The sequence below is a fragment of the Coprinopsis cinerea genome (assembly GCF_000182895.1).
Source record: "Coprinopsis cinerea okayama7#130 chromosome 7 map unlocalized cont3.7, whole genome shotgun sequence".
Lineage (NCBI taxonomy): Eukaryota > Fungi > Basidiomycota > Agaricomycetes > Agaricales > Psathyrellaceae > Coprinopsis > Coprinopsis cinerea.
The window spans coordinates 372,039-383,411 of record NW_003307538.1 but is presented as its reverse complement, the minus strand read 5'-3'; the positions used below and the strand labels follow the sequence as shown (position 1 = coordinate 383,411).

General features: G+C 52.7%; 4 protein-coding genes across 4 annotated transcripts; 2 read left to right on the top strand and 2 right to left on the bottom strand.

Moving 5' to 3' along the window:
• Nucleotides 1-466: 466 nt before the first annotated feature.
• CC1G_10444 (hypothetical protein) lies at nt 467-1,622 on the bottom strand (the record flags this gene model as incomplete). The annotated part of the gene is made up of 2 exons (XM_001840606.2): nt 467-1,326; nt 1,391-1,622. The coding sequence occupies 2 exons, from the start codon at nt 1,620-1,622 to the stop codon at nt 467-469; spliced, it is 1,092 nt and encodes a 363-aa protein (XP_001840658.2).
• Nucleotides 1,623-1,912: 290 nt separating this feature from the next.
• Nucleotides 1,913-3,504, top strand: CC1G_10445 (hypothetical protein; the record flags this gene model as incomplete). Its single annotated transcript, XM_001840607.2, has 3 exons — nt 1,913-2,200; nt 2,253-2,709; nt 2,792-3,504. 3 exons carry the CDS (start codon nt 1,913-1,915, stop codon nt 3,502-3,504), a joined length of 1,458 nt encoding a protein of 485 aa, XP_001840659.2.
• Nucleotides 3,502-6,313, bottom strand: CC1G_10446 (mala s 12 allergen). Its single transcript, XM_001840608.2, has 7 exons — nt 5,949-6,313; nt 5,782-5,897; nt 5,467-5,729; nt 4,954-5,416; nt 4,830-4,901; nt 4,106-4,777; nt 3,502-4,046 (listed from the first exon to the last, which is right to left on the bottom strand). Exons 1-7 carry the CDS (start codon nt 6,220-6,222, stop codon nt 3,819-3,821), a joined length of 2,088 nt encoding a protein of 695 aa, XP_001840660.1. The 5' UTR covers nt 6,223-6,313; the 3' UTR covers nt 3,502-3,818.
• A 1,496-nt stretch (nt 6,314-7,809) lies between these two features.
• Nucleotides 7,810-10,610, top strand: CC1G_14767 (hypothetical protein; the record flags this gene model as incomplete). The annotated part of the gene is made up of 16 exons (XM_002910743.1): nt 7,810-8,161; nt 8,210-8,355; nt 8,418-8,806; nt 8,854-8,978; nt 9,033-9,125; nt 9,178-9,348; nt 9,402-9,513; nt 9,564-9,635; nt 9,684-9,800; nt 9,864-9,926; nt 9,976-10,056; nt 10,107-10,214; nt 10,265-10,327; nt 10,379-10,444; nt 10,495-10,522; nt 10,581-10,610. The coding sequence occupies 16 exons, from the start codon at nt 7,810-7,812 to the stop codon at nt 10,608-10,610; spliced, it is 2,016 nt and encodes a 671-aa protein (XP_002910789.1).
• Between the last annotated feature and the right edge of the window lie 763 nt (nt 10,611-11,373).

Here is an 11,373-nt window from a genome sequence, read left to right as displayed (position 1 = left end):
GACAGAGCGTGACAGCTCCCGTCAACGACGTCGGAGTGCTAGATAGCGACGGGACTTCCTAAATCGCTCAAGGTGGTCCCATGCAAGGAATACATGAAATTGATCGACGTGATCAGGACCATCAACCTCAATGTGCTGTAATTGGGGAAATCCATGGTTGAAGAAAGTGCAAATGGGATGGTGGTGTTCCCCAGGTAACGGTGATTTGCGTAAATCGTGAATTTGGAGGGAGCGCAATGGATTCGCCTTGGGTGTGGTTGGGTTCTGAAGGAGTTTCGCCAAATCGGGTAGACTTGAATCGAACGGAAGTTGTAGCGTCCTCAGAGACTTGTTCTCCTCCCTCAAGTGTAGCAGAGATCGGAAAGAGAATGTATGATCTCCTCGGTTGTAAATGTCGAGGCGAAGGTGTTGGAGGGGGACCGTTTTGGTTGACGAGGTGAGGAGGGACTTGAAGAAATTGTCGGCTTCAGCCACACTGTTGAACCGCGAGAACAGATACCCATGATAAGCGAAGTCCTCGATAAACGGGAGGTTCACGAGATTGGAAAGAAGGTCGGGGACATCGTAGCGTGAGCTTTTTCAAAGCAGAGCGACGCGCGCTGCTCAACTCCTGTATGATAGCAGTGATAAACGACGGCATGGAGGATTCATTGATAGGCGAGTTGTCGAAAAGATAGATAGTCAGGTCCAAAGCAGTAATTCGGTCGCATTGCATCAAGTGCAGCAAGGCTTCGAGAATGGATGGACGTGCCTCGAAGCTCGCGGGGACAGAGTAATCCTGCGTCGTGGTGTTCTCCTTGTCCAAGGACCCATTAGTGGCATGAAAATGAGCCAAAAGGTTAGGTTCGGGTTTTACAAAGGTGGTCTCGTGCGATACGCTGCTAAATGAAGACTCGACGTGGAGTTGGACGCTGACCAAAGCGGGTAGTTCTACTGTCCGGGCGAAAGAACGTATTGCGTTGGAGAGATGGGAGGATCCTGAGAAGCGAATACGAGCCAGGAACGGGGCCCCCTCCTTCAATTTAGTGAAGAGTGGCGGGATGACATGTGGCTCCATCTTCACATCTTCGTCTTCCTGGAGGGAAATTTCTGTCACAGAGGGCGACAAGACCAACGAGAGGAAATGAAGAGTGGGTTCGGAGAGGGTATCCAGCGCAACGTAATGAGTGCGTGGAAATGGGTGGATGGACGGGTAGCGCAGCTTGACCTGTGCCAGGATGGCGGCGTAAACTTGCGATGAGACAGCCCTTGTATGAGCCGGCAGGGTTATGCATTTAACCCTCGTCGAGTAGAAGAGAAATCGATCCAGGTTGGTAAGCCATCTCTCTGTTGTAAGATACTATCACCAGGTTAGCGCTTAATCTTAACGAAGGGGTCAATTGCGACTGACGTGACCACCATTGGCAGCAGAAAATTATTCTAAGAGTGAGAGCAGGGGAAAAGGGGAGGGCAATGACGCCCAGATTCATCCAGTACTGGATTGAGGAACGCCTTGCACGGAAGAGCAAGGGATATGAGCATCGATTTTTCCCCACGGGGCGGTAATCGTCCAAGATGCGATGAAACAGCTCTTCGTTGTACAGAACCGCATCTCGCGACGGTCCACGGGAGATGTCAGCCATCTTTTGTAGGAAGAGCGGGTCCTAAGCAGAGAGAATGTGTGGTACGAGAGGGAGGTGTTAACACGAGGCTGACTCGGATGCCTTGAACTTGAAGATTGTGTGCGAATGTTATTTTCGGTGGAACTTGACAAGCGACAGGCGACGCCAAGCGAAACCGCGTCGCTTTTGTCGCGACCTCCCCTTCCTCCGTTCATTCATTCAAGGCTCGAGTCTCAAGGTAATCCCTTCGTTTCATGGGGGAAAAAGCCATCTTATTCACAGAAAAACATAACACTCTACAGGGAACTGAAATGTCCATTGCTTTCGAGCCGTCGGATTCCCATTCGCCATTCCTAACCGGGGGCAAGGCCCAAGTTCTAGGAAATCAGGAGCTTCTCGACATTATATTCGATTTCCTCGCCACCTGGGGCCAACCAAGTCAGGAAGATAGGCACAGAATCTTACTCGTTGGACTTACTTGCCGTCATTTCTTTGACCCGGCTATGGAACGACTGTGGCGTGTAATGGATGATTTGTGGCCATTACTGAACCTTCTCCCCGAGGGGTTTCGCAGCTCCCGCGAAGAAGCCCGGTCCTATGTCGGTCTCTGACTTACACTCGCTCAGGTCGAAAATCTGATTCAACCAACAGAGCCTTCCCTTGTTCTCGGACCGTTTCCTGCAATACGCGAGATGCGTGCGGTCGGTGAAGATAGGCGACTGGACCACACAGTTCCCAGTCTATGTATACAGAGAACTCGGCGAGCACATGGCCAAGGACGACTCGCCTCTAGGCACTGGCCTTCTCTCAAGGCTCAGAACCGTCAAAGTAGAGTCTTGTGTCGAAGGAGCCGTCGCCTGCTTCCCTCTCCTATTACCCGGGAGGATAGAAACAGTGCACTTCGAGGTGAACGACCCTAATGTCAATATTCAATGGGTATCCGTGTGCCTTGTGGCCGCGGCGCGATATGCCCTATACTTGAAAGACTTCACTGTTTCCCTCCTGCATGGAATCGTCTACAAAGAAGATCCCTTCGGCAAGACCATCCCGCTCCCTCTGCTTCTCTTTACCTCTCCGGACTTCAAGAAGGCAACAATTCAAATCAATGGTACCGGAAAGACTAGCTTTGCGTTACTCCGTTACCACTCCCCGGTCGCTTTCAACTCTCCACCCCCTCCTTCTCGGTATAGCGCGCGGAGCCAAATATAGATTCGAAGTGGCGACCCCTGAGGAATGGGACGAGATGCAATTCTCAGCCAGCCTAACAGGTTGGCCGAACGGGTGGCTGGCGCTCCTATCGTCCCTCGATACAGCACTCCTCGGCTCTCTGGAGCTCAAAGCGACCGCCCGCGGATTATCAGTCGTCTCGGATGACCCAGCATGGATGGAAGACATCTCCGACCTCTTCTCGAATGAGTCGCGCCGCCTGCGGCGACTCACCGTCGACATGGGCAAATTGGTATATGACTCGCCAACCATACTTCCCGTATTCCAAATCCGGGACCTTACGCACCTCAGCCTCACAGCCCTACTCACCGAGTCCTATGAAAAGGATGAAGAGGTCAACAAGTTTCTCGACGAGATTCTGTCCAATGTCTCTCCCAACCTCCGGTCCCTCGAACTTTTGTGGCCTGCTGGAGAGACACCCACCTCCCCCTTCACACTCAAGTCCCTGTTATGCCTACCCCGTATGAAGTGCAACCTCGATCGACTCAGAATCACCGTAGCTTGCCAGACGCTCCCTGAAACGGATGACGCCGAGTCTGAATCCGAGTGCAGAATACGGCGCCTCGAGCTCGACCGTTGCGATACCAGCAACCTCTCAGACGACGACATCATTCAGTTTGCGCAGCGCCTACTTTCCTCTCTCCAAACTGTCGAAGTCTTCCAGCATGTTGTATAAGTTCCAAAAATCAAACAATAGTCCGTTCATTCCTATGCTACACAGGGGGGGGGGGGGGTAACTACTTTGCAACAGTATTACATCTTTCTCTAATATAACAGCGTCATCTACAGCGATGGTATCAAAAGGTCGCATGGAAAGTCCCTGTTCATTAGGCTAGGAATGAACGAAAAGATATACGAGTATCAAGTCAAGTCCATAAGACAGCCAAATGAGTGTCGTGGTCAAGAAACAAATCCAGCAATGGGAATCCGAAGGGTCATAGAACGTCCATATCGTTAGTTAGTCAGTCAGTCAGTCAGACAGGAGGAGCTTTAGAAAGCGCTGAGGAGAGCGGTGAAGAGGGAACCAGCGACAGTGATGAAGAGCGAGCTGGAAAGACCAGCAGCTGCGCTCTCGTCGTCATCTTCGTCGTTCTTGCCGGATCCACCTTTGCCACCAGAGGAGCCGCCCTTGCCACCAGAGCCACCGCCGGATGACGAGGGAGGGTTGAGGATGAGTTCGGCAGCCTTCTCGGCGACACCGTAGATCGGGGCCATCAACTGAAGAGCAAAGGTCAATCAGCATTGTAAACGGAGCACATGGTAACGAGGGAACATACGTGAGCGGACATAGAGAGAGGGAAGATGGATCCATCAATAACGCGGAGGTTGGCGGTACCGTGAACCTTGAGGGACTGGTCGATAACACCGCCCTTGTCGCGGGGCAACATCACGCAAGTGCAGCCGGGGTGGAACTCGGTGTTGGCATTCTGCCTGATCCAGTTCTCGATGTCCTCGTCGGACTGGACATCAGGACCGGGGCTGAGCTCGTCGCCAAGGATATCACGGAGGGGTGAGAGGGTCGACATGCGGCGGACCTGCTTCACACCTTGGCGCATGAGGACGATATCGCCGGGGTGGGAGAAGTACTTGGGGTCAACGACGGGCGGGTCGAAGATCGAGGTCGAGTTGATGGAGAGGCGGCCTTGGCTCAGAGGGGTCTGGATTGCAGCCTGGACGATGATGCGACCGGCAGCGTTGATGCTGTAAAGCATCTCGACCAGGCCAGCCTCGGGGTAGACCTTGTCGACCAAAGTCTGGTAGATGGTCCTGTAACCCTCATCAACCTCGTCGCTGGTGCCTGGGAGGAGGGGAGCGAGATCATCGGCGCTGCTGAAGGTGTCACGGAGACCTTGGAGGTAGGCGTCGAATTGCTCCTGGCCGTCGAACAGGAATCGTCCGTTGACATAGGAAGTACCGGAGTTTACGAAGGAAAGGAACTCGGGGGATTGCTAATGGCAACGATGAGTCGATGTGCACAGCGATGGAAACGTTGCGACTTACAGAGAACTCGGATCCGGATTCGAAGATGGTGCCTTGGGTGTCTTCCTCAGTGCTCCAGGCGACGCTGACGGCCTAGGGTACCCGTCAGATGTGTCAGTAAGGAATGATGAACAAAGGAACTCACCAAATGGTCTTGCATGTGGTGGCCAACACCAGGGAGGTCCACACGAACGGGGATGTCCAAGCTCTCAAGCAGTGCCCTGTCACCAACACCGCTGACCAACAACATGTGTGGGCTGCCGACGGCACCACCAGCGAGAATCACTTCCTTGTTGGCGAGAACAGTCTTGGGAGTATCATTGGCATCGCTGGCGAACTCGACTCCGCTCGCGACCTGGAGGCCATCTTGAGCATTGTCGGCAAAGAGGATACGGGTGACGGCACTGTTGGTGAGGATGTGGAGGTTGGAGCGGGGAGGAAGGTTGTCGATATAGGCAGACTTGGCGTATGATCGAGTCCAGTTGGAGGGGTTGATTGCCATGATACTGAAGAAGCCGCCAACGTTGTCTCCGGAGTAGGCGTCATTGGAAATGGGAACACCAGCAGCTTCGAGGGTCGGGAGCCATGCGCTCGAGATGGGAACCATGCTGGAAAAGGGTTAGACAAAGCTTCAGATGCAAATACGGGTGGCACTCACTAGGCAGAGTAAGTGGCCTGCAGAGGTCCGCTGGAGCCATGGCTGTCCGGGTTGAAGCGCATGCCCGCAACATCGAGGGCTTCCTGGGTGGGAGGGGTGAAGGTCTCGCCCTGCTTCATAGCTTCGAGAAGGGAGTCCCAGGTCCACGCGTCAGCATATTCCTTGGCGTCGTTATCGGCGTTCATCTCGTGCATGGCATTAACTTCGAGCGCGTTGGGTCGAACGAGATACATGCCGTTAACCGCAGAAGAGCCTCCAAGGATCTAGCCTTAGTTAGCAAGAAGCATTAACGTACCAGGATGCATCGAAGCTCACCTTTCCACGAGGCCAGTTCATGATACGACCACCAGCACCGTCCTGAGGGGTGGTCTTGTAGGCATAATCGTGCTCGGTGTTGAGGAGAGAGCGGAAGTATGTCAAGCCAGGACGGTCTAGAGGACGTTAGTTGATAATTCAAGGATGTTATTTCAGAAGGGACGCACCAATAGTCTCTCTCTGCTCGTCGCCTGTTCCTCCAGCCTCGAGGACGAGAACAGTGGTTTCCCCATCAGCCGAGAGCTTGGAAGCAAGTACCAGTCCTGCAAGACCTCCTCCGGCAATGATATAGTCGTAGGATTCGAGTCGTGTTTCGGGGGTGATGTAGTCCCGAGGGGTTAGACCAAACCGTCGGGCGTGAACATTGTTGTAGTCGCGATGGGCGAGAACAGGGGCGGTTAGTGCCGTTAGCGTAAGAACGAGAAGTTCAAGAGACAGCATCGGGCGGAAAGGAGGAAGAAAAAGGTGATTTAGGGTAAAGAACGAAAGGGAGGGAGGTTCAGAACGTCTCCCGCCAGTGGATAAAGGTGCGTTTGGACGAAAACTGAAGTGTTTGTTGTGGTGGAGAAAAAGAAGGCCTTCGCAGCGGAGCCATTCGCCTTTATATCAGGTGCATTTTTAAGCCGGAGAAATTTCTGACGGGTCTTGGCGGTAATTGTGAGAGATGGAGGTGCTAGAAGGGGCCGGTACCAAGATCAAACGCAGCCTTGGCCCACGGTCGGTTGTTTCCATGCGGGCCTCTCTCTGCCTGACTACAGATCGAGCAAAAAGGGGTCAGTCTACCCATGTTTGCATCGAGCCTCGTCGAGCTCGTCGCCTGGATCCCAAAACACCAAGAGCCGGGTTCCAGTACCTGGTGTATAGTGGGCGGTTATGAGAAGGCATTCATTTGGGTGCCTGGCGGTGTATGGTGGCGATAGGACATGGCGTTCAGAGCCATGGAGGCAGTGGAAAGCATCATGGATGACGGAAGAAGACCCAGGACGAGAAGCCACCGAGACCCGTTGCCGATGGCCATGTTTGTTTCGGAATGATTTTGACTTCCGAAAAAGGGGTCCAGACCGCATGAAAGGACGGCCACAAATGCCCCAAGCGCCCAATATTGATGGAGAGGAAATCGTTGCAACCTTGTGCGCGGGGAGGTTTGCCCTTGTTTTACAGCATCGCCTTGTGCTTTCGACTTGGATTTGAGAAGGATATGAGAACATCTCGGTTGAGCAGGGCGCCAGAGGCTACGTCTGCCTAGGGCAAGGTGGATCCGCTACTGATGGCATGACGTTTGTTCTGGAGCCTCAAAATGAATGTTGGATTCAAATTGTTGTAGTCTGGTCAGGACTCAGGAACGTCGGTTCTTGGCTCGCAGAATATGAGAACGGGAAAGGGACATCTGCGAGTAAAGTCCCTTCCAGCCTCCAGGAAATCGAAGGGAGGTTGTGGGAAGGGTTGAAAAAGTCCTCAGTCCGAGAACAGACTTGTGATGGTCGATTTGGGATTAGGGGAACGCCGCTGGTAAGATACATCTGGGAGGAGGTCAGATATGCACGAGGATGGGGCCAGGGTTCGGATCTATTCTTCATCTAAGCTTCCTAGACTCGAACCTCAGCTCGGTTAACCGAACAATGTCACGATTTGTCATAGTCGAACGGACGTCTGAGAGTTGCACTTTCAGGGTACCATTTCGGCTATGTCGACTTTGCCTGGACTCCTCAGTAGCGACATACATACGGCTCGGCCAGGAATAGAAACGAACCAATTCTATTTTTGCGAAGTGATCGCAATATATATCGCTCTATCGAAGACGATATATTTGGCCAGTGACGGCAGGTGGGAAGATACAGGGCGTCTAACTCAAGGCGCTTGAGGCCGCTGAGATTGAGGGGCTCCAGACAAAGATCGGTGGGGTCGCACGCGGCAGTTTTGATCTCCGCGCAAATTTGATTCCGATGGGCCGGATTCGCGCTCGCCAGGCTTGAACTTGAACCACTACCATCTCCCAATACAGTCTTTCTCGTCTAGAACCAAATTTGCATGGACGGAAACGCGGACTCGACGTCGAAGCCGCTTTTTGGCCAATATTCAGCCGCGAAGGACAGCGGCGACAGGCCCAGAGTGAGATTGCCAGGCGTCCAAGAAGCTCAGGCTCGATTGCAGGATCAAGGGACGCCCAAATTGTCCAAGGCGCTCTTGAAACCGTTTCGATTCAACCAGAAATCAGAAGAAAATGTCCCGCCTAGGCCTTTTCGGTTTTCTTTGCAGCCCTCGACGCCGATACGGTCGTTGGAGGTGCAATCCGCTCGACGAGCGACTTCCCGGAGCACCCTGAGCACGACGACCAACGTTCAGACTCACGGATCGCCTTTTGAGCCCTCTGAGCGATTTGGTACGTGCAAATGTGGTCGCTAACTCGATGGCTTCGACTTAAGCAAAGGAAACGAAGAGAATACCCTTCCGGCTAGCACACACCTGGATTTCGGAGGATTTCGCCAGAGCGGGTTGCTCAATACACCCAATTCAGTCGCATCATCCAGCAACCGTGACGATAATAATGGAGGCGAGGATTCTTTTGTTGAAAAGGTGCAGATTCAGTGCCTTGTTTCTATTTCCCACTTACTCATTCTCGGCGGGTCTGGATTTAGGTTGCTCGGGATTTTGCCAATTTGAAGCAGCGGAACGCGACTTTGCAAACTCAAAATGAACGTTTGACTGACGCTCATGAGCAGAGTCTACAGGAAATACAGCGTCTGAAGTCACAGTTGTCCTCCCTGTCTGTCCAGCTCTCCGCCTCCGAACAGAAGAACGAGCAGCTACGAGGAGCACTTCGCGAAACGGAAGTTCAGCTGGCCAACTCCACGGCGAATCTCAAAGCTGCGAATGAAACGACCAACGGGCTTACGGAGAAGATACAATCCCTGACGCTCGACTTTCAGTCACTTCGTCAAGAAAACGCAAAAATTTCGGTCAAGGAGGCGAAGACCAACCAACGGTTGGACGAAGCCCGCCTGGTAGTTTCGGGTTTACGCGAGAGGTAGTTTTCTTCACCTCCCTTCTGCCGTTGGTCCTAACCCTCTACAGTTTCAAGCAGCAATCCGAGGATATGCAAGAGCTCAAGGAAGCCCAGGGCCGTATTCAAGAGCGGTATGGTCGCGCTATTCGTGAAATCCAGGATCTGCGCTCCCAGGCAAGCGAATGCACCTCTGGTATGGTGTCCTTACCCTTGTCGTGTGGCGCGTTGCTCATTGAATTTCGTACAGCATTTCAAGGACAGTCCTCCGCCAACGTCTGGATGGCCAGCGCAAAGGAAGGTCGAACCATCATCAACGAGCTGAAGGGCGAACTGGAAACTTGTACGTTTCCCGCTTTTCCTGCATCCGTCTCCGGGTTGACAATGCCTTGCAGCTCGCCGCGTTTCAGACATCCTGAGGGATAAACTTCATCATATGGCTTCTCAGCTGCTGGAGTCAAAAGAGCGGGTCAAAGAGCTTGAACAGGAAAGGTACGACTCGATGGCGAGGCTGGATACCAACCTGCGAGAGACGAACGATCGTATCGAGTCTGCATTGAAGCTGGGTACGTCGAGTAACTCTCCTCCCGACAGGAACGTGCTTACCAGATCGTCATAGATCAAGCCCAACAAGAGATATTGAAAAGGCTTGCCGATCGAGAACGGGAGACCATTGATGCCCTAACAGAGGCCGCGAAAGTCGAAGAAATGCTGGTTCTTGCAAAGAAAGAGTACGAATGGGCTGACTTTGACATCTATCATCCGGCTTATTCCTTTCTAGAATTGCTCGTTTGTCGGGAGTATGTAAAGCGAAGGAGGCTGAGCTGATTCCACTGCGTTCCGCGAGGGAAGAGTGAGTCGATGCTTATATCTGACCCCCTTGTCTATTGACGGTCCGCAGTCATCTCTCGAAGATGCTTGCTATGCAAGACATCGTCAATGCCAGGGATCGAGAGATAACAGGTCTTCGAACTGAGCTCAAGTCACTGTTTGAATCCAAAGAAGACCTCAGAGCCCTGTAAGCACCGCGTTTTCTTGGCACGCTCAACCATTGTTCTTACCGTCGCACGTCCATCCCCAGTCTCGCTGAAGCGAAGAAGTCCATTGTCGAGAAGGAACAGGAATTGAGCCAAGCCCGTAGCCTGTGAGCTTAGCCGCGATTCCCTGCCGTTACCGACTTAACTTTCCCCCAGGAACCCTGAAATAGAAAGTCGAATGCAAGAGCTGAAAGAGCGTTTCTCAAGCTTTGAGACCGCCATTCTTGAACGCAGCGCGTCAGTGTCCCTCCTTTCTTTCTCGAAATGACGCTGACAAAGTCGAATAGACTCGAGAGCAAGGTCGCAGCTCTGCAGCGTGAATGTGGCGAGCGAGATATCCGGATCAAGGGTCTGCAGGCCCTCCTGGACCAGGAACGAAAATCATCCGAGCAAGCGTGCGTCCCTTTGTCAGAGATGTCTCTGGCCTAATCTTACGTCCTGGCAGGAAATCGGCTTCTGACCGCCTTACTGAGGCCTCAGCGAAAGAGCGCAGTACTTTGGCAGAACGGTAAATGTGGGAACTCCTTTGCGTCTACGATGCCTCTGAATATGTTCCAAGGCATCGCACGGAGCTACAAGACCTACGCCGGGAGCTTCTTAAGGAGAAGAACGCCCTGATGGATAGGTCCGTTACCTCCCCCTGTGTCTCCCTCGTCTCTGACGTCCCCTTCGTAGCCATCGCGAGGAACTGAAAAAGAAAGAGGTATGCTTATCCATCTATCGCCTGCGTTATCATTCGTCATATGCTTACGTCGTTATAGGATGCCCTCCAACAAGCATTGAATAAGTAATGGTTGATTTAGTCCATGCCAACGTTCGCTGAGGCAAGATGTTAGGCACCGGGAAGACCTCAAAGACGCCGAGAACAGGTTCAAGGTAAGCGAACAATTGACTCTGGAAGGGCGACTGAATAATAACACGGCGCTCCGTTAGGGCGAACTCGAACGGTATATTTGCACTGGGTGCGAATGTGGCGCATTGAACATATCATTGTTCTGCCAGCCACCGCCAGCGAATCGCGGAAAAAGAAGGGCAGGTGACATCACTGCAAACTCGCATTGTAGAGATTACCCAGAGGTTCGTTTTCCGTTCATTTCTCTCGCGCAATCCCTATCTGAGAGGCTTTAGCCATCACGTTGAGAAGGAGGTTCGATGCTTCGCCATCGTATCACATAGTCGTCTTACGCTGGCTTTACAGGCCGCTTTGAAGGAAGTGGAGTCTAGGTCGGTCACTTTCTCAAACTTCATGGTTTCTCTCGTTCCATCGCTCAAGTCCTCCATTTAGGTATCGCAAGGAACTGCTGGACCACGAAGTACGTTCACCTCCCCTTCTTGCAAGTCGTTCCTCAACAGGATACTCGTAGGCTTCATCGAAGCAACAGGACACTCGGTAGACCTCTTTCTCCTTACCCCGAAACTCGTGCTCCCTCCACTCACACAGACACTAGTTACCAGCGGGAGCTCCAAGCGAAAGATGTACGTCCTTGTTCCAGTCTCCAGGCACGTTTATCCATGGCATACATTTTTTTCCCCAGGCTGCCGTTGAGAACCTGA